General features: G+C 39.0%; 1 protein-coding gene across 1 annotated transcript; it reads right to left on the bottom strand.

The window, feature by feature from the left end:
- Positions 1-263: 263 nt before the first annotated feature.
- Positions 264-22,414, bottom strand: LOC308096723 (myelin-oligodendrocyte glycoprotein-like). Its single transcript, XM_080444147.1, has 5 exons — positions 22,354-22,414; positions 4,702-4,803; positions 2,881-3,213; positions 1,823-1,943; positions 264-1,326 (listed from the first exon to the last, which is right to left on the bottom strand). Exons 2-4 carry the CDS (start codon positions 4,793-4,795, stop codon positions 1,855-1,857), a joined length of 516 nt encoding a protein of 171 aa, XP_080300273.1. The 5' UTR covers positions 4,796-4,803; positions 22,354-22,414; the 3' UTR covers positions 264-1,326; positions 1,823-1,854.
- Positions 22,415-23,545: the final 1,131 nt, after the last annotated feature.

Genomic DNA, 23,545 nt, shown 5'->3' with positions numbered 1-23,545 from the left:
CTTCTGCCTTCTTCTTCACTGACCACTGATCACTTGTCAAAGTTGAAAAGGTGACGTGACTATGTGGCAACAGGTCGTAAAGTATTCTTGTCATAAACCTATTTATTTTGAACAGTGGTGGAAAAAGTACTCACATGTTTTACTTAAGTAAAAGTACCAATTCTGCAATGTAGAAATAATCTGTTACAAGTAAAAGTCCTGAATTCAAAAAGTACTTGAGTAAAAGTACAAAAGTACAAATAAAAGACAACCAGATCCAACTATGAAATATCATTCTTATTGAGTCTTTGAGTATTTAACAAGATTTTACAAACTATCATTTAATCTACTTTGATTAAACCCGGTGATCATTTTTTATAAATGTCGATTTGACCATAGCTGCTATATTTCGTCCGTACAACTGTGTTGCGCAGTGAGCATAGCCGATCTAAAAGCCCTCAAAGCCCTGAGGCTGCGTTGCATTGTGGGCTTGTAGATCGGCTTAGTTCACCCTGTGACACTGTCGTACGGACAAAGTAAAAAACAGGTTTTACCGTAATTCCTCCAACAATCGTGCATGTTTCTTTTACCGTATAACCATGCCCCCTCTTACACCAGCAAGCAACCCTGGCTGTGGCAACCAGATTCTTTGTAGCCACAAATCACAGTATAAAAATAATTAATAATAATACAATTAATACTTTAAAAAGAAAATACATTCATTTATTAATACAAATTTCCTCTGGTGGTCAAATTAAATCATTACATCTTTCACGTTGGAAAAGTCTTTAGGAGATATAGGCCAGTGCAAAACCTCTCCCAGTGTGTGTGTGTGTGTGTGTGTGTGTGTGTGTGTGTGTGTGTGTGTGTGTGTGTGTGTGTGTGTGTGTGTGTGTGTGTGTGTGTGTGTGTGAAAAATTATAATGCGTGTAAAAACAAAATCAAACATTTGGCACAGATAAGGCCAAGTCTTGACACACACACACACACACACACACACACACACACACATACACTGGAATGAGTAATCTAATACATTGTATCAGATAGAGAGCAGTGCAGCTGACAGACAGGTCTTCATTGTATCAGATAGAGAGCAGTGCAGCAGACAGACAGGTCTTCATTGTATCAGATAGAGAGCAGTGCAGCAGACAGACAGGTCTTCATTGTATCAGATAGAGAGCAGTGCAGCAGACAGACAGGTCTTCATTGTATCAGATAGAGAGCAGTGCAGCAGACAGACAGGTCTTCATTGTAGCAGACAGAGAGCAGTACAGCAGACAGACAGGACTTCAGGTGAGGAGTTTCTTCAACTTCAGACTTCAGATTATGACACTAGGAATAGGTCTGGACAGAAGATAGAGGTGTGGGGGTGGGTGGGGCGGGGGGAACAGAAAGGTATTAACACATTAAAACCAGGAAAGCATCGGTGTCATTTTAGATTTTAACCACTTTAACCATTCATTTACACTTTGGCTATTCAAAAATAGCAGATATACAAGCTCATATAGTAGATCTACTTTTTCATAAAATTTGCGCAAATCTTTGAATATATATATTTTTGAACATTTTAAAAATCAAATCTTGGCTTCAGGGGGTCCCTGGAACATATTTTTAGATGGGGGTCTGCAGCCAAATACATATAATTGACAAGTTTGAAAACCACTGATACAGAAACATATGTTTTTCAGGAAACAGTTATGATTTAGAAGACATTTGTAGAATCAGCCTCAGGTCTTAATGGGTTAAAGTGTAGAATAATTCAACCTTTTATTATAATGTGATGAAAGATTGATTGTAAATAACAGAGAGATGAGTTGATATGAAATAAAACATTTTGTACCTGTTGTTATCAGCAGCATCGTGCTTCGTCTCTTATAAAGCAAGACACATGTTGATGGTGATGGTGATGATGGTGGTGGTCATAGGACCCAACCAGGGACTAGGTCCAACTGAAGAAGAGTCTAGAGACACAGAATAAAAGAGGAAGAAGAGGAAAAGAGAGTGAAATAGGAAGAAGATTTAGTTCAGATTGACTCCTTACAACTATTGTTACAACTCAATAATCAATAGCTTTTATAGATCAGTGATTTACCACTCAACATGATACACAAGTACATACATTCATTCCTGAATAAAAATACATGTTTAATACTTTTCACCAACAATAGTTACACCATTTTGATACAAATAACATGTATTGAACAACGACACATTTTTGCAGGTGTCTTTTCTAATAATCTTTTGTGCTGTTTTTGGAACACTAAAAACTTGGTCACCATTGATTTGTATTGTTTTGAAATAAGCTGTTTAAAAGGAATCCTGACAAACTCCTGGGCTCTCCTGTGTTCACACAAAAATGATGCTGAGCATAAATCTACACAAAGACCAGCATGTATGAAAAGTAAAGTTAATTTATGTGAGAGCAACACCAATAAAGTTCCTGATGACAAATAACATTGGACACCAACACACTGTTCCAAGTCAGAAGTGAATAAAAATGTCCAGGTACCCATACAAATAATCACATTTCTGAATTATTACAAACAAAGGCTACTTATTTGTAAGGACATACAGATATATGTATCTGTCAGGACCTGTCAGTGGCTACATCAACCATCAATAAAACAAGTGTGTAAAATTATCTCTAGGAGTTTCTGTTTAGTTCTCCTGTTCATTGGTCAATCATAATGACCTATGATTGACCAATCAGAATCAAGCGTTCAACCAAGCCGTGTAATAACTAAAAATAACTACCAGGCCATGTAGGATAAGAGAGGACACAGAATGATCCATGAAAACTAGTTCAACAATATAAAATTAGTTCAACAAAGTAGAACATTTTTGTTTAATTAACTTTGGTTCATACAACATTATAATTTCTCAGAACAATGGTCTTACCGACAGTGAGGTGAACAGAGGATTCCTTGTTGAATTCAGGGACTTTGCAGGTGTAGTTTCCTTCATCAGATAGTTTCACTCTGGTCAGATTGAGGGACACGTTGCCTTTCTTCACTTCATCCTGGAAGAGAGAAGTTCTTTCCATGTAGGAAGGATTCTTATCGTCCTGAAGTTCACCCCCGTTCCTCTGGTTATAGACATAACCTGGTAGGTCTGGTCTGGTCCACTCTACGGTCAGGTCAGTGAGGTCAATGTTGGGATAAGTGGTAGGATCAACCTCACATGGTAGAACAGCATGATGTCCAACTGTTGCTGTCACTACCAGACTATGTCCTGATGAGAAGAGAAGAGAAGAGAAGAGAAGAGAAGAGAAGAGAAGAGAAGAGAAGAGAAGAGAAGAGAAGAGAAGAGAAGAGAAGAAAAGAAAAGAAAAGAAAAGAAAAGAAAAGAAAAGAAACATCTTTATTGATACCTAGAGGACATAGGCTAATGGTGTCACAGCATCAACAACAATAAGAATGAAACAGCAGATGTTCAGGTTAGACAAGAACCAAAGCAAGATAAAATGCAGTTGTTCTGCCAATTTTGGTTCGTGATTCTGGGTGATCTAAAATGTTTATTTAGTTATTTACACTTCTGAAAAAGCTTTGTGAATTAGACCAGTGCTTCTCCTTGTTAGACCATGTTTTCAGGTCCGCCACACCCAAAATAATCATATTTGAACTGTGGACCCCCAACCCTGACAAGCACTTGAACTGTAGGAGTTGAGGTATTACATTTAGTTTAACTCGGTTCCATTGTGAAAATAGCCGATCTACAAGCTCACAACGCCTCGCAATTTCTGCCTCTAATATTTGCCAATTTGGTCAATGTTACATTTTGATTTTTAGAGGAATTAAAAAGGTCTTAAAGGTCCTTAAATGGTAACTTTATACATGTACAGATACCCTGTATACACGTATACTGTATGTTGGTTTGTTTACTGTTGAGTGAGAAAACAATGTTGCACATTAAGCTAATCATCTGGGGACCCCCTAAAATCATATGGGGACCCCCTGGGGGTCCTGACCCACAGGGCGGTGAGATAAGATAATATACAGCATGATGGAAAGATGTCACAGTCAAAGCAACACCATCAGTAAGGTGGCAAGTTAAAATTGCCACCTTAAAATTAGAAATAAAAATAGAAATATGCACTTAAATTTAGAAGATACAACACTATAGACCCTCAGCAGTGTCTGTTGAACTGCTTGATTCCTACAAATGACTCTGACTGAGCAAAAATAGACGTTACATCTTTTATACACAAGGGGTCGATATTAGACAATGTAAGTAGTGTACATGTAACGATAGCAGCAGATTTTCAGATTTGCCCACATAGGTGCAGAAATCTATCTGCCTTCTCTCTTTATCTTCTTTATCTCTATCTTTGTTTATGTTTTCTTTATATTTATCTCTGACGGGCCAGAAGGCAGACATTTTAATAGATTGTTCCGGTCTTTTATTATGATTGGCCATGTTCAAAGTCTGCACCAAACTAATTGTTTACAAATGTCAGGTTTTGTACAAAAAACTGTTTTGTGATAACATGTAGGTGACAGTATTGATTCATTTCACATTTACATTGGAGTGTTTATATAGACTATTCACTGTTAGGGGGCTTCCATGCATCTGGGCAGACAGTCCCTGTATTACTGTACTTTGGTTCTTGCAGTGAAATTGTTATAAAAAATGATATTTTTGATGATTTTCATGTTGCCATATTTGACTTTAATAGTTTAATGTCATAAACAGTAGGTCAGTTATAGTGTAATGATTTACCTCCAGAGATGACGATGAAGAGATGATACAGAACTAACAGCAGAAGGACACTTGATGAAGGTCTCTGAGAGTAGATCACATGTGAGATCGCCATGTTCACAACTAGAAACAATAAGAAAGAAAGAAGCTTAGTCCCATGTATATCAATAAGATGATCATGGAAAATACTAAATTCTAATTGGCCAGAAGAAGATTATTGCACAGCTTGGATGTAGTGACCTCATCACTGAGATAAATGAATAATGCATTATGAATATGTTACTGTATCTAATTATAACAATTAGAACATAACAGACAGACAGACAGACAGACAGACAGACAGACAGAGTATGATAATTAGATGGTACAGGTTTGTCTGTTGTACAGTTTTGATCCTGTCTGACGTCTCACTTGTAAAATGTGATTTTCCTGGTTAATACCAAGTCGTCCATAATATCCATTTTAAACTAAACGCCAGACACCAGAGGGTTTAAATAAAGGTCACATGGTATCTGTGACCACAAGGTGACACTTTGAAGAATGTCAGTGCAGTGGTGGAAAAAGTACTTTGATTTTTTACTTAAGTAAAAATATACATACTACAATGTGGGAATACTCTGTTACAAGTAAAAGTATGGTATTCCAATTTTACTTGAGTAAAAGTACAAGTACTGGCATCAAAATGTACTTAAAATACCAAAAGTAACAGTTCTGTGGCTGTAACTGATTCTGGGGTGAGTTATAGAAGGCAGAAATCCTCATGATAGTCTTTTTATGTAAAATGTATACTTTGCCCTGGAGTTTTACATGGATCATCAATATCTGTAGTTTAGATGTCCTAAGGATGCCAAAAATACAGATAAGTAGACAATACAAGATGTGTGTTTACATTTTCAATATATTATCTTATCACAAAATATATTGTAAACCAAGCCCGGACGGTTTGCACAGTTACATTTACATTGTTATTGTATTTTTATGTTAATAAATATTCTATAGTTTAACTTCAAGGATCCCCAGTTTGACCCCATGCAAAATCCTCAGTCAGTATAACTCTATGAGTGTACACATGAAACCAAAAGGACCCTTACAGGTCCAGGTCTTCTCTTGTACATATGTTTCACTCTTCATACCAGTAACCTGTAAACTGATTGTATGACATTCTGTATAGTAGCGTGTATATCTGTCTGTCTCTTTTATGTCATCATGATGTGTGTGCATGGGGATCTCATCTTAAACAAGCTCAGTGCTTAATGAGTCTTCCAGTTTAGTAGACCTTGTATTGTGATTCTGTACTTCCATGTACTGTTATTCTCATGTCTTACTAAATAAAGTACATCAATCAATCAATGAGGTTCCCTGTGTACACTCTCAGAGTTACAGACCTGTAAGGGTCCATTTGGTTCCATGTGTACACTCTCAGAGTTACAGACCTGTAAGGGTCCATTTGGTTCCATGTGTACACTCTCAGAGTTACAGACCTGTAAGGGTCCATTTGGTTCCATTTGTACACTCTCAGAGTTACAGACCTGTAAGGGTCCATTTGGTTCCATTTGTACACTCTCAGAGTTACAGACCTGTAAGGGTCCATTTGGTTCCATTTGTACACTCTCAGAGTTACAGACCTGTAAGGGTCCATTTGGTTCCCAATTATCAATAATTTACAAGGTATTCCCTGGGGAAACTAGCCGTGAGAACCAATGCATAATGAACCCTCTGGTTTCTTAATCATTTATTCATTATTAGGAAACTGGCAGCATTATCACATTATAAATTATGTAATGTGACAATATCGATCAATATGGAAAAATTATCTTTGTGATAATAATTTATCACAAAGGAGGATGGGGAGAACATCAATCCAAATGCATTCAATCAAATCCCCCCCCCCTCCCCCCCAAATAAAAAATGGGACAGGAGTGGATGTCATCCTCTAATCTACATTCTCTTTCAGGACAGAAACTGCAAACAATGAACAGAAAATGTTCAAATCACATCTATTTCACTTTTTACTAGATACTTTGAGTGGATTTTTTTTTCTTTGGTCACCTGTGTTTTTTTAGGACACTATTGGTGTCTAGTTAAGATGTATTCTTGTTGCCCGGGTCAACACAATCTAACAATTAACACGCAATGTAAATTTAATATAAGAACTAATACAAACCATAATCTATAGGTTAATTACAACGTACCTTCATCATGATTTGTGTGCATGGGGTTCTCATCTTAAACAAGCTGTGTGCTTAATGATATTTCCAGTTTAGTAGACCTTGTATTGTGAATTTGTACTTCCATGTACTGTTATGTACTGTCATGTATTGTTCTCATGTCTAACTAAATAAAGTACATCAATCAATCAAACCTCCAGTATAAGTATTGACATACTTATAATGAAGTGAGCCTTTCTGACCATTAGAGGGCAGTGTAGGACTGGTTAATGTGCAACAAGAACCAGTGAGGAAGTGACTCAGCAGGTCACAGAGGGTCACAGAGGGTGTGTTCAGGTTCCGTTGCACAGAGTTTTAAATAAACCACCTGCATTACAAATAGATGTAATAAATGTAAATATCACTATGAATACTGTATATAACTTTGTTCACTACACAACATTATGCCCCTGGATGCAGTGTGAGCTTGTTGATCAGCTATTTTCACTTTTTTTAATAGCATGTAAATATCACTATGAATACTATATGTCACTTTGTTCACTACACAACACTGGATACAGTGTGAGCTTGTAGATCAGCTATTTTCACTAGATCTTAAATAGGCTAAAGCTTAAGTGGTTGTTTCATAATTTCACTTTGAGAACCAGTCCTACACAGTCTGTGTCTGTGCGTGTGACACTGTTGCCTGACCTCGTTTCTATTCCACATCGTAACCAGCGACATCCGTTCTGTAGTTTGATGTTAGCACTTAGCACTCATTAGCATGCTCCGTATATAATAAGTATTGCAAAACAGCGCCCAACTAACTGCCATCTTTGTCAACCAAAACGCTCGCGGAGGCTCTGCTTTTGCCAAATGCCCACTTTAATGAGCTTCTGGGCTTACACATCTGGAGCAAATAAATTAACATCTGAAGCAACACGCATTCAGCAGCGTTTAGGCCGCAAAGACAGACACTCCCTACTGAGGTTCACTGAATGAGAGACGGCACGGCAGAGGAGGAGAAGAGAGACAGGGGAGTGCCGGGGCTGTGTTACGGCCTGAGATACTGTGTGTTTTACCGAGAGATGATACTCCTCCATACAATGGCGATCGGATCGGTGAATTTACCCGTGATGATCGAATGTCCCAATCAAACATCACGACCAGTGCAGAACTGTTAAGGGATGTGTTGTTTGTCAGATATTTGCCGTGCTAAGCTGCGGGCCACAGGCCCGTTAGTACATGTCGGAAGCGGGTGGCTCTGACACCTCGAAGAATGTTCTGGAGCCGCGAGCGCGAGGTCAGAAAAACGCACGCACGCATGCATGCACACAATTAATTATGTTCATCTGACAGAAATAAAATAAGTCTCTAATGTAGAGGACTCACAGTATGGTGGTGACGTCATGATGACGTCATCAGTCCACGTCTGTTGTCACAGACAGCTTTGTGGAAGATATTGTTCAGTCTTTCTTTCTCCTCAAACTATTTAGATATTAATAAAACTAATTCACGAGAGAGAGACCCTACCGCTGGGCTGTGAAACCATAGATATATATGTGAAACTACAACTCGTTTATATGATGTTTTTGCATAGTATTATATATGTTTTTGTCTGTCATTAAATGTTTCGATGAATTGAGTACAAAGGACCCCAATAGAAACAAGCCATAATGTTTTCTTGGGTTTAACCCTTTTGGCAGACTTTGTATTAAACTGTACTTTCTGTGCCTTTCTTTGGAAAACTGTTAATAAAGTATTCAATCAATCAAAGCAGAACTGTAGCATCCTTACCAGAACACGTACATTACCATGGTGTATGGGAAATGTAGTTCTTGAAATGTAGTTCTAGAGACATTGCTTTTGTTTTGAAGAAAAAGCGGAAGCACTCACGTGGCGTTCCATGTAAAGCGTGACACTAAATTGGTTTTATTTTGAAGAGAAAACGGAAGTGCTCACGTGGTTTCTAACATGTGACACATGACGCAGCCAGTCAGCATGTCAACATGATGCTCTGTTATATGACGGTGTCCCTCACCAAAAATAGCAGATCTACAAATTCACAACGCGTCTCATTGTGAGCTTGTAGATCTTAACATCTTATATAGTAGAAAGTAGATCCATATTGCGTCATCTCGTTATTTTATGAACTGAGTGAAAAGTGGATTAATTAACTTCCACTTGTAGTGATTCATTTTGTCCACATGAGGGCGACAAAGACCGTTCAATACAAACAGATGAACTGAGTCAGATGTTTAACACTGTTAACATTTATCACTTTATTAGTTTAATGATTTACATCAATGTTGTGTTTTACCCCATGATGTTAGTTAGTTAGTTAGTTGGTCAAGTTATGTATTTATTTAGTTGGATATTTATTTAGTTAGATATTTATTTAGTTATTTATTTATTTAGTTAGATATTTATTTAGTTAGATATTTATGTAGTTATTTATTTATTTAGTTATTTATTTATTTAGTTAGTTATTTATTTAGTTAGATATTTATTTAGTTATTTATTTATTTATTTAGTTAGATATTTATTTAGTTAGACAGTCAGTCAGTCCATCCATCTATCTGTGTATTTGGGATTCCTCCAGTGGTGGAAAAAGTACTCAAATGTTTTACTTAAGTAAAAGTATCAATACTGCAATGTAGAAGTACTCTGTTACAAGTAAAAGTCCGGAACAAAAAATTTACTTGAGTGAAAGTACAAAAGTATTGGTATCAAAATGTACTTAAATTATCAAAAGTAAAAGTACTAAAATGTTTGAAAATAGCCTAGGTATAAAATAGGGCTAAAGTGCGTGCGTGCGTGTGTGTGATGCTTTAGTAGAGCAGAGGTTTCCATTTTAACACCTTTGTGTTCTTTAGAGACAGATAGGAAGGACCTGAACCTGATGCTGTGTGTTCACATTGTTTTGTCCTGTCACTCACAATGTCTTCAGTTTGTCAGTTTCTCTTATTTATATGAATGACAAAACACTTTGACCATGAAACAACACATGCATAGTTACTAATATTATGTTATGCAATCAATGCATTGTTTAATATGATCAATATAATGTATAATGTTTCATATATTAATGTGCTACAATAAACACCTTAATAATACCATCTCAGGTCTAAGCACATGCAAGGCAGTAACATCAAAGCAGCTGCAGTTGTGGTTAGAAAGTTTATATGAGCTCAAACCACATGGACAGGATGTATGAGTGTGTGTGTTTGTGTTTTTGTGTGTGTGTGTCATGATATTTCAAAAAAGATCCAGCAGCAAGATTTGTGAGTTGCTGTGATAGGAGAAGGATATCAAACGAAACACAACCACCCTAAAGACTAATCATTGTGTATATTCCTGCACTATACCTGCACCCAGTGATCTTGGTACATAGAAATTGATCTATTGAAGATTCTGACTTTCAAATGTACATATTTTTTGTTTTGATTGTATTGCTGTATTGTGCTTTCTGCTTTGGCAATGTAAACGTATGTTTTCTCATGCCAATAAAGCCCTTTGAATTGAATTGTGTGTGTGTGTGTGTGTGTGTGTGTGTGTGTGTGTGTGTGTGTGTGTGTGTGTGTGTGTGTGTGTGTGTGTGTGTGTTAGGGCTGTCAGAACGAATTTCACTATTCGAAAAAAAATCGAATGTTATTTTTTTTTTATTATTCGAATGTTAAAATTGGTATTCGAATGTAGCTTTTATCATTTATTAAAAACATTTTTTTATACATTTTGTTTTTATAACATTTTATATAAAATGTATTTTATAAAAGAATCTAACGATGCGAAACAAGCCCGCTCCTTGCCTGCAGGCATGTAAAAAAGGTGCTCGTCAGGTCACGTGATATCAACAATACTGTTTGAGAGCCGGCACCTCGCGAGAGTGCAGTAGTTGTAAACATGGCGGAAGGCGGCGACGTCGTGGATGCACCAGAGATCACCACTCCTGATCATTTAAGGAGTGATGTGTGGAAAGTTTTTGGATTTCCATCCAAAAACGGAAAATAACAAGAAAAGACATAGCAATCTGTAGAGTATGCAAGATCGAAATGAAGTATCACACCACTACAAGCAACCTGAGGAATCATGTCGCAATGTTGCACCCTGCTACATTTGCCGAGATGGCAGATGTGGATGAACCACATTTAAAACAGGCTAGGATCACCTCGTTTCTGCCCCCCTCCTCCTCAACGCGAGGTTTACCTGCTGCTCGCCAGAAGGCGATTACAAAAAAATTGACCCAATTTATCTGCAAAGATATGAGGCCGATTAACCTCTCGCAGGGGGCTGGGTTCCAAGAGCTCATACGGGAGCTTGAGCCAAGGTACACAATTCCCTGCAACACTACAAGAGTTGTGAAGCTATACGATGTCACTAAAGACAAAGTCAGACAAATGGTTAATGGAGAAAAGATTGCCCTGACCACAGATGGGTGGACGTCACTAGCCACGGAAAGCTATGTGACACTCACTGCACATTTTATAAATGAGAAATGGGAGCTGAAAGATGTCATTCTCAAAACGGCGGAAGCCCAGACAAGCCACACAGCTGAGAATGTCGCAGGCTACATAGAAGGCATACTCGATGAGTACAACGTTAGTCGTGAGTCCGTTCTCTCCATCACCACGGACAACGCAACTAATTATATTAATGCGGTGGAGCAGCACCTCCATGCCACCAGCGTCCCGTGTATGGCTCACACAATTAACCTGGCTGTGAGGAAAGGTCTAGCAGTTCGAGCCATTCATACTCCGGTCAGCAGACTAAAGGCCACAGCACTGCATTTCAACAGGTCTCCAGCAGACACGTACCTCCTGGAGGCCAAGCAGACGGCACTTTCTGTCACACAAAATAAGCTAATCAACGACTGCGCTACTCGGTGGAATAGCACCTACGATATGGTGTGTCGGGCAGCTGAGCAACAAGCTCCCGTAGCAGCGGTAATCATGGAAAAGAAACTCGGTCATCTGGAGTTGAGCACCAATGAGTGGACGATTATGGAGAGGGTCAGAGAAGTGCTTAAGCCTTTCAAAGTGGCCACTGAGGCTTTATCAACCGACCGATTCCCAACAGCATCAGCCGTTCTTCCTCTTAAGTTTGTGCTTTTGTCGCAACTCCAGGCTTCCACCGACGACCCAGCAGCAGTCAATGAAATGAAAACAAAGATCTCAACTGACCTCAAGAAGAGATACAGTGAGGACAAAGCAGCTGCCTTCATGCTACTTAACGCCGCTAGCTACCTCGACCCGCGGTTCCACCGGCTGGTTCATTTGGATGACGGACAAAAACATAAAGTACGTGAGAAAATTCCCCTTTTCACTGCTCTTCTCTATTATCTACCCACAATAAGCCTGCAGGACCCTACAGCACCAAATCATCAATAACCCTGGTGTCCCTATATTTTGGGCATGTCATTATAACGAAAATGTCCTATGCTAAAATATCCTATGCCTATATTTATACAGATAGGCCTATATAGACCTATCATCTTTGAAGAACTTTGTGAACTCATAACCTTCTGGTTGTGTTTTTCTTTCTTGCAAGAATGACGCAATGTAACAGCGAAGGTCATCAATATCCAAGTGGTGGTTTAAATGAAGAACCTGACCTGAATGAGCATGTGATTATTAAACTGCTATGTCAACTCAAGATATTACAGATGTCTCTGGGACAAAATGAGGAGACAATAAGACTTAGAAATGCCATACTTAGAAATGCCATGCATGAACGGTAACAAGTACAGTGCACGTTCACATCATGTATACTTTACATTTTACCATTTTTTAAATATTGTATTTTTTTTTAATATAAGGCCATCCTTTATTAAGATACTGTACCAATATTGCCAAAATATAGAAGGAAACAGATAAAGCCGTGCTTATTGAGTCACAAAAGAAAATGTAATTTAAAAGAAATTTAAGTAACAACATAATAAACTAATATCACTAATACAAAAGTATACGTTTAGTACTTTAATTAAAACACTTAACATTGAGACAAAGCAGAAAGACACATTACATTTACAAAAGGAAATAGGCTACAATATAAATGTTGATATCAGTATGCAGTCACAGGTAGGAGCTGTTAACTAACTTATCACAATGATAGGCGGAAACAGTTAGCCTGACTCTGTACACTGTGGACGCATACAGTGTTAAGGGTTTCAGCACAATTGGATTTACATTATTTTAGGCAACGATCTTTAGGCACCAATTTATATGACAGTGTCTGCACTGCCCCCTGGTGCAAGGTATCATCATGGCGTAGTAAAGTCTACATCATGGATTGCTTGCTTGCTTGCTTGCTTGCTTGATTGATGTAATACTTTATTAACATGCTTATTAACAGTAACCCGGTACAGTCAAGGTTATGCTGAAAGGATAACACAAAAGCCCCAGGGGCTTGTTTCCATTGTGGTCATTTGTACTATGCATCAGTCATCATGTACATCATCTACTGGTCACACTGACCAAGGTTTATTGTAGACCTTCATCATGTTGAGTGTCAAATGTAATTTAAAAGGTTTAACATTGTGTATTTATACTGATAGCACATTTTATAGTTTTGATAATGTCTGCAGATATGGCCACATTCAATACTTTCAGATCCGCCATTCAAAAAACATATTCCCACTTTTTCCACTCTAAAACTCACTCGTACGTACCTTTATTGAAAAAAAAAAAGAAGCTTTTGTCTGTGTTATGCTACCACCAACATTTCGCTGCTTGTACCTGTATGAGTATGTGAAAAATAAACCCTTCTTGTGATTCTTGATTCTTTAGATAATGCTGACAGGTTCCCCTTTCACTCCACCTCTCTATCTCTTTTCATAATGCTGTGAGCCTGCAGGTCCCTACAGCACCAAATCATGGCGTTCATATTTTGTCATTATGTAATTATTATAGAGAACATTCTCAACTATAGACTAGGCCTACAATACAGTATATATTCTTAATTCATACTTCATCGTACGATGGTGTCATATGGTGAAAATAACTGAGTGAAATGAATGCCTTTATAAATGTCATGTAACAATACGTTTTACCACGGTTAATACAAATTTACGAAATAAGCCCCTCTCTATTAGAGTCTGTTTGGTTACAATCATACACTTGGAGTTATACACCTGTGATTCACAGATAAAGCCAAAATGGTTTACGTTTTTCCTTTGTTCAGTTCAGTTATAGACCCATTTCTCTATGCCTTTTCTTATCGAAAAATTTGGCCAAGAAACAGAGAGAATAAAGATTGTCCTGCCGGCAGAACAGAAATGTGTGACATTACTGTTAAAAGTGAGGACAAATAGTACTTTAAGTCTTATTATTATTGTTTTCAATTGTTTGGGGTTCTAGATGGACATGTTAGTAACGATTATGTAATGGAACTTGTCAATCAAAGAAAAGCATACTATTGACTTGAAATGTATTTACAATAATTGTCTAGGGTATACCATTCATTATACAGACAACCAATTATAATTATTATTACACCATGATATAAACAGTTTTATAAAACAGGCAGTCCAAATCATGCAATCGGTTGATTGATATAATAACCATATGACTATGAAGTCAATTCTATAAGAACCTGTGGCCACCTTAATATGACATACACCCAAGCAGATTTGATGTTACTAACCAATTTATATTGTTTCAATATACTTCAACAGACCTACAAATTCACTTGCATACAATACTGTACATGCTAGCTGCCTTGCGTTGTGGTATATGTTCTATTCTATTCTATTCTATTCATGTAGTGAGATATAGCCTTACCTACATGCATTGTATTGCCCTGAGTAGAATTTGAGGTTTTGTTTCCTCTGTATCTTATGTGACAGTTTGTGTCACATTGTCAAGCAATGTCCCCACACCATTGCATCCAAGACAAATTGCACGAATTTTTTTTTACATTTTTATTTGTGCTACTGTTGGCAGGGACGGATTATAGCTTGTGCACAGTGTGCACGTGCACAGGGCCCTGAGCCAATGGGGGCCCTTGGATTTAATAGGCTTTTAAAAATATATATATAATATATATATATATATATATATTTTTTATTCTTTTATAATTATTTTTTGGATAAAAAAAAAATCGGTAAAATCAGGCAAAAATAAGAATGAAATAACATAACCCTAACCTAACCCTAACCCTAAAACCGAAATAAAGTAACAAAAAAACGCCCAAAAACGGCCAATATAACCGCAATAACCGAAAAGGGGTCCGGGACACATGTACGCGCGGGGGGGGGGGGGGTCCGTTGCGATTTTGTGCACAGGGCCCATTTTCACTTTAATCCGTCTATGCCTGTTGGACAGAACCTAAACGCTGTACTGATCGGAATAGTCCTCTTTAGGCATATGTATTCGCTTAGACAACTTTCCAGTTCTCAGTATCTAATTAGTGTGGTTGCCCGAATGGGCAACCAGACTATAGTACTCTACCGACTTTATTTTATTTTCTAGATAAACTTTTTTCTTACTCGCTATTTCTCCCACAGTTTTTACAAAAGATGCCTAAAATCGCGAACGAAACGTCCAATCAATCCCAAATTTGAATCACATGTCGAGGATGGTTTACTCAACGAATCCCCAAAAGCATTTCCACTTTGACCCATAGGGGGCGCCACAAATGCGCAAAATGTAACTGTTTGACACAAAAACATGATATTTGGGGGGATCAGTTCTCTCAAAAAGAAAAGCAAGTGATCTCAGGAGTGACACGACGATGTCATTGGCCCTCTACATTTGTGGGAGGGGCATGTTTCTTTCGTGGGAGGGGCCCCCACCTCACGTCTAAAATACACTTTTTGGCCAGAAAAGAAAATATTTCACCGGAATTAAAAAAAAAAATTGGTTACTCCACAGTGCCCTCTACAGATCTGGTCAATGGAATTTTCCTATTGACCAGATTCTTCCTTCCGGTGAAATATTTTCTTTTCTGGCCAAAAAGTGTATTTTAGACGTGAGGTGGGGGCTCAGAGTATTCCCACTTAGTAGAATAGGCTTTCAACTCCATTAAACCGTCTTTGTTTTGGTGAGTACCAAAAGTTTACTACAGACGAGAGGCTGCGCTACCGAGGTGCGAGGGGAAAGAATCGAAAGTACCATAGCGTTAAGGAGAACTCCTTCTAACGCTATGGACCAGAGCTAGACAGGGATAACTTCGTGAGTGTCTGGTAGGCTACTAGCTCTTGTGTCCTCTGCTAAGCGATTAACCCTTTCACACTCCATGGCTTTTCTCGAGTAGCCTAATGTTATGCAAAGCAGCCAGGTTGAGGCCATTGTTTAAAGGGCAAGACCACTTTGGTAGAGGTTTGGGTTGTGCACACACACACACTAGAGGGTAGCATGGGTCCACCCGAACCCGAAAACCCGAGAACCGAACATTTTTGGGTCCAAAATTTTTGACTTTCCAAATTTAATCGGCTCCGTTTCGGACCGGGTCTAATTTTAATCGGCTCCGTTTCGGACCGGATCCAATCATTCTCGGTTTGTGATACGTTGTTTTTCCTAATCTGTATTTGTGTAATGATGATTTTGAACTGTTTGGTGCTATTTTATGTGTTTATGAATTGAATACAAGGACTATCGTGATATATCGTTGGTGAAATTTCATGCAATATATCGTGATATCGCAATATATCGATATTTTCAGATATCGTGATATATCGTTGGTGAAATTTCTTGCAATATATATTGAATATCGTGATATCGCAATATATCGAATATCGTCGAATATCGTGATATATATTGTTATCGTGGGCCTAATATCGTGATATATATCGTAAGGTACCCATATCGTCCCACCCCTAATATATATATATATATATATATATATATATATATATATATATATATATATATATATATATCATTCTAAAATCCATTGTCTTTTGTCTGTTCTAACGCAGCCATTGTCGAGGGGTGTGTCACGAGTCACGACACACACACACACACCCACACAGTCTCACGCAGGCAGATGACACACTCCGGCTATAAGAGAATGTAATCATGGCGGCGGCTTCAAACTTGAACGAAGTGAAACGCAAACTACAGGCCAGAGAATATAGTGAACAGAAGAAGGGAACAGCCCCAGGAACGTCGTCAGATGTGTGGGAAAGTTTTGTTTTGATTGTGGACGGGGAGGGTAAAAAGGTCGGTGCAACAAAATGCACAAAATGCGACACACTGCTGTGTTATGATGCAGTGAAGACGGGCACGTCCTCCATGAAAAAATACCGGGCGAAGTCATGCAAAAGAAAAGAGGCTAACGCTGGGACTAGTACTGGCCAAAGTCAAAGTAACATGACTGCCTTTGTTCGCAGTGCAGTGCCGACCAAGCGTAAAGGTACCATTCTCGACAACTGTATAAATAAAGTCTGTGCAAAGGATTTGCGACCATTCCGGATGTTTGGGACCCCAGCATTCCATCAACTTGCACAGAATTTAGTGGACACGGGGGCGGTGTATGGACACTGCAACGTGGACGAGTTGATACCGTCTGCCTTCACTATCTCCCGTGCCACACAGGATAAATGCAAAAGTCTGAAAACAGCCCTTCTCCCTGAAGTTCAATAGTGTATTGCTAGGGCCATGGCTTGTGGAGCCTCCACTGATATGTGGACCGATGACTTCAGGAAGGTTAGTTACACTTGCATCACTCTGCACTTCATAAATGAAGACTGGAAGTTTCAGAGTCGAGTTATATGTACGACTGCTTTTCCATGCCAGTCAAAGAAGACTGCTGTTAACATCAAGAACGAACTCCTTAAACAGTTAAGTGAGTTCGGGCTCTCACAAGAGGAGATCGACTCACTTGTGTTCGTTAGTGATCAAGCAGCTAACGTACAGTCTGCATTATCGCGTTGGAAACACGAGAGCTGCAATGCACATGTTATTAACACAGTGCTCAAACACACGTTCAAGACGGTTGACGATGATGAGGAGGAGGAAGATCTGGAAGAAGTGAGAGCGTGTCTGACGCAGAGCAAAGCACTAACAACCTTTTTCAAGCATTCTGGATTACAGCTGCAGCTTCCACAGTCCCTTAAACAGGAGTGTGAGACTCGATGGAACACAAAGCTTGCCATGTTAGAGTCCATACACAACTGCTTCGCTGATATCCAGCGCCTTCTCCTGGCCAGGTCAGAAATGCACAGAACGAGTAACATCACAAAAGAAATGCTCGAGATGTTGATTCGTTTTCTGACTCCTTTCAAAAAGGCAACTGATGAGCTCAGTGGATCGAATTACCCAACCATCAACCTGCTGGCTCTGTGGAAATCGACTCTCCTGACCCACTGTGAGATTACACCAGCAGACCCTAAGCCACTGGAGATCCTGAAAAACAGGTGCAAAAATCTTCTTACTGCTCGTATTGTCCTGGGCGACCACGCAAAGCTGGCTGTGATGCTATCGCCAAAGTTTAAACAACTCAGGATGTTCACCAGAGAGGAAAGGGATCAGATCTATCAACTTGCTCGTGATGAGGTGGCCAAGTTTCCACGTGAAGTCCATGTCCGTGAAGAACCCGCTGACGTTGAAGTTGTGGCAGCAGAAGGCTTGGAGCCGGAGGCCCCAGTCTTAAAGTTTAGCCAGTGGGAGGATGTCCAGGAAGCTGCTGTTGACGCAGAGGATGAGGTGGACACTTATTTGAATCACAAATCGACCGTGGCAGATGACAAAGACATATTAGAATTCTGGAAACACCATGGACAACTCTTTCCAACAATGGCCAGACTTGCAAAGAAGACCCTGTGTGTTCCTGCTTCCAGTGTCAGCTGCGAGGCTGCTTTCAGCGTCTCTGGACGGGCCCTGGAGAATAGAGGGACCTCACTCAGTACAGCAAGTGTCAACGTGTTGCTGTTCTTAAACAGCAACTTCGAATAAGGTGAGAACAATGTATTATATTAACCTTTTATTATTAGCTAACCGTATAATGTGCCGTCTTAGAGTTTTATAATTTATTATATTTATTATAGCTACTCTCATTAGATGCCATTTCCAGCCACGGAGCAGTGCAACTGTCCAGTCTGTCATGCCAAAAGGAGATCGACCAGAGAAGATTCTCGTCCTCAGTATTTTTGTTTTTGCTATTTTATTTGCACTAAAGTATAACGTTTGTTTCTTAATTTATTTTCTACCACAAATGAAGGCTTTTGTGTTTTGTCACGTTACAAATGTATATTTAGCTTGATTGTTTGAGGCCTTTTTGTTATTTTTTTGTATTGGTTATTACAGACTAGACCTACAGAATGTACAGATAATTTTCTGTTTCAGTATTGTGTTGAACTTGTGACTGTGAGCCTTTTTCAGTAGGCAAAATTGCTATAGTAGTAGGACTAGGCTATGTGTCAGTGCGTGAGTTCCGTGGCACTTTATTATTTAGGTCTCTAAATATAAGGCCTAGTAGGCCTACTAACTTAAGGCCTAGTTGAAATGTGTGTGAAACTGGAAACTATACGGAAAGCACCATTCGTTTAAAAAAAAAAAACTTTGTAAAAAAAAAAACCTTGAGAGTATAGTACTAGCTGGCTGCTGCCACTTTAGTTTCGTTGGCCTACTTGAAATGTGTGTGGGGAAAGGAAACCACCATTTGTTTACGAACAAAACTGTTAAAAAAGAGAACATTAATATAAGGCCTCTGTCTAAGGCCTAAGGCTTAGTTGAAATGTGTGTGGAAATAGTGGTAACTAAGGAAAGCACCATTCGTAAAAATAAAAAAAAACATTTGTAAAAAGAGTATTATCTGCTGCCACTTTCATTGGCCTACTTGAAATATGTGCATGTGTGGAAAGGAACCCACCATTTGTTTAAAAAAAAAGAAATGTTAAAAAAGAACATTGTACAAATAAGACCCAAAAACAAATGTGACTGCTGCTGCTGCTGCTGCCATTTTCGATGGCTAATAATAAAGCTGGGTTTTCTTGCAACTTTGTGTCTTTTATCTTTAAAGTTATACTTATATCTGTGTATGTGTACTTGTGTAGTAGGGTAGGCCCAATCAGTCTACTGGTTCATTACGCTCCAGCAGCTTATATTTAATTGTGTACACTCTAAAATCAATATAGTCTGTTCTCTCATATTGCATGAGCCATGTTTAACATTAACAGCACATGAATGAAATGCCAAATCCAATCTCAAGAGGAGTGCAGCGAACAGCGTGGCCGTGGAGTTGTGGACGTCGTGGAGCCTCGTTGGGACAGACACCGTTCTGTGGACTGGACTTGGAGGTTTTATTTAGCGAGATGAAACATAGGTTAAAGATTAGCCACCGCGAGAAGCAGTGGTGGAAAAAGTACTCACATGTTTTGTATTAAGTAAGTCTCAATACTGAAATGTAGAAATATCTTGATAATATAGTTACAAGTAAAAGTCCGGAATTAAAAGTTTACTTGAGTAAAAGTATTGGTATCAAAATGTACTTGTCTTAAAGTACCAAAAGTGGAAAATACAAATTATGCAGAATGTCCCATTTCACATGTTTGCAAATGTATAAAAATCTTTAGAAAAATAGCAGATCTACAAGGCAAGCTCACAATGCAATGCATAGATCGGCTATTTTCAAATGTCCGAAATATATAGGGCTGAGTGGTTGATGTATGTTTTGTAATAGTCAAAATCTATAAAGTAACTACAGTAGTAACTAATGTTTTCAAGTACTCAGTGTTACAATGCTGATTTGGTATGTGGTTGCACTGTATTTTAATGACGTGACGCGCACGTCGCTTAACACCTACAACAGGACAGGTCACACAATGGACAATTGATATGCATTCTAGGCTCATTCCTATGTTAATTTATAGGTTGAGCTGGGGGGATATGAAAGTCTGTGAAAACGTAGCTGTTCAACTTCTGCATGAGGCAACCCTCCGCTGTAGCTCGCCTCGGAGAGGCGGGGGAGGGTGGCGCTGAGACGGCAGTCTCCATGTTATGAAGAAAATATGCATAATATAGCATCGGACCCGTTTCGGGTCTAAAGACCTGGCCGGATCGGCTCCATTTCCCCCGGGTCCATTTAAGATTGGGTCCAATTTTAATCGGCTCCGTTTCGGACCGGGTCTAATTTTAATCGGCTCCGTTTCGGACCGGATCCAATCATTCTCGGTGCCGTTTCGGGTAGGGTCCAGTAAATTAGATTTATTTCTAGGGTCCGTTCGGTTCGGTTCAAATATCCTCGGATCCGTTTCGGTTCGGGTCCCATTTTTTGGACCCATGCTACCCTCTAACACAGAGGTCTTCAACAGGGGGTCCGCGACCCCTAGGGGGTCCGCGGAGGTACTGCAGGGGGTCCGCGAAATTGTTGTTTGATTAAACAATATTTTTGTTTGAAAAAAAAAAATTTTTTTTTTTCATTTTTTCTCCAAAATGTCAAATTGTCTTTAAACATAACATGAATCCATATCAAACAGATAAATGGAGGCACAATGCACAATAACATGGTATGTTTATACATATTTTGTAGAGAATTTTTATTTTGCACACCTACTGGGGCAGGTGCGTATAGGAGCAGGCAATATAAAACACAATTGTATACATAAATATACAATATATGTGGTAGCCCCCCCTACCCTACGAGGTAGGGGGTCCCTGCTCCATCTCCCCATCAGTTTGGGGGTCCCTGGCCTGAAAAGGTTGAAGACCCCTGCTCTAACACACACACACACACACACACACACACACACACAGTAGGTGTACCTGTGTGCAAACCTCTATGGTGCAAACAAGTCTGACAAGTTACTCAACCGCTGTCAGTAAAGTTACGCAACAGAGGTTCTGTCCTGAACTGAAGTAAACAAGATCAGTAGTCTAGGCTACTTTAGAAGTAGTATTCCATTCCAGTGAACAATACAAAACACATTTATGCACATTTAAAGTTGCAGTCACCTGCGACTAATTTGCACAGAACACAAACTGTATTAATTGGACCAGATTTCAGTGAAAGTATCAATTATGGTAAAATCAGCAATCATAAACGTACAAGTGAATATGAATGACACCAGGTAAACAATCATCACATCAGGAACATATCTTTGTCCACTCATAGCCCAGGCATCTATAACTATGGCATGTAGCCTACTGTAGGCTGCTACACAAAAGTGCTGCTTGTTTTGCATCTGTAAATTGCACGCTAGATTTTTTTTTCTTAGGCTACCTCAAAATAATAATGCAATGTTTTTCTTTTTACATGACAAATAAATTAGAAAGCCACACCCTCTCTCTGCCAAGTTAACACATTGATTGCCAGAATTATTTCAGATTTTTTGCATTTTCATGCCAGGGTTTTTACATTGAAAAAAAGAAAGTACTCAGGAGCTGAGATACAAAATCTTTAAGTTTTAAGTTAACAAGGAAGTGGATGGGAGTCTAGATCTTCGACAAATCATATCTCCTTGGTCTTTGGGTCAAAAAAAAAAAAAAAAAAAGAGTTAACTCGATCTTGGCAATCAAGTGATGGATTTTAAAAACGAGTAAAAACGAGTTAACTCGTTCTTGGCAATCAATGTTAAATGTATTCTTACCTGAACCTCCATGGAACAGAGCACACCTGTTTAGTGTGAAAGACTGAAAGAAAGTGCTTTGTGACGGGGAGTGGCTTTAGTATATATATATACAGATCCACACCAGATGCTGCCAGGCAGACAGTGGTTAGGTTTACATCACATCCTGTAGGTTGCTGACTAGATTATATTAGGGTTACATCCTGTAACCCTAACCACTGTCTGGCAGCATGTAACTTACAGGCAATCTCTTGCACGCACAGTACACAAAACACAGAACAAACCGAAAACAAGGATCAGATTCAACAGAGAGAGGAGAAATAGCCCTACTGTACAAAAGGCTGCCAGTGAGAGAGTTAAGTCTGTGTGCTCGTTAAGGGTGTGCTCAGGTCATCATGACCCTAATCCTGCTTGCACGCACCTGCGGTTAATTAATGAACGCACCTGCGGGTAATTTAGAGAACGAGACTTTTCCCTTCATGTCCTCTTGCATCAGTCAGATCAGAAGAGTGTCCAGTTCACATCAGACAAGTTGCTCTGACTGTTCAGACGGTCAGAAGTGTGTTGCAGTTCATCATATTAAGACATTGTGCTCGAATTCACTTGGAGTTTGTGTGCGTTCATGCAAATGTAAGTCCTGTGTTTCCTAGTTAAATGCTGTTCATTTGTGTGTGAAATGTGCCCTTTGATGTCCTGTTTGTAATGTTTGTGCACGTGGTAAATGCCGTTGCCAGACAGTCTGAAGGTATCAATATTCAAGTGCTTTGATTTCATTGTAACCAAGAGAATGGAAGTTATTTCATTATATGTGCATCAGTTTCAAGTGACTGTGAAATGCTGATGTTTATTCCATAATGTAGGCCCTATATTGTTTATGTTCCACTGTTTGTGTTGTATGACATCACATGTGTGTTTGAACAATGGGCATTAGGCCTAATTCATGCAGTTAAGTCTGATACGTTGTATGCATGCTGCTTTGCCAAGCATTGTCAGAGTGATGTGTTTGTCATTATGAAAGTATGTAACAGTAGTTCATGATGTCCAGGATGCAGGCATAATGCTGTTGTCAGATTGATGTGATATTGGCTGCTGTAATTGTAATTATTTACTTTCTGTATGGTTGCAGAAAACCACACACCCACACCCACAAGTGTTGTACTGTACTGTGCTCATTAACCTTCAGTAAATCCCATAAATGAGAGAAGTTGTCTGT

The sequence above is a fragment of the Gymnoscopelus braueri genome (genome assembly GCF_963280865.1).
Source record: "Gymnoscopelus braueri genome assembly, chromosome: 12".
Classification (NCBI taxonomy): Eukaryota; Metazoa; Chordata; class Actinopteri; order Myctophiformes; family Myctophidae; genus Gymnoscopelus; species Gymnoscopelus braueri.
This window is presented reverse-complemented; position numbering and strand designations above follow the sequence as displayed.

What these genes read in the sequence shown, in the direction of transcription:
- LOC308096723 (XM_080444147.1), bottom strand. Translation starts at nt 4,795, where the DNA reads ATGGCGATCTCACATGTGATCTACTCTCAGAGACCTTCATCAAGTGTC. An exon ending in CTTCATCGTCATCTCTGGAG is followed by an intron (nt 3,214 to 4,701) that starts GTAAATCATTAC and finishes TCTTCTCATCAG; the next exon opens with GACATAGTCTGGTAGTGACA. An exon ending in CTCTGTTCACCTCACTGTCG is followed by an intron (nt 1,944 to 2,880) that starts GTAAGACCATTG and finishes CTGTGTCTCTAG; the next exon opens with ACTCTTCTTCAGTTGGACCT.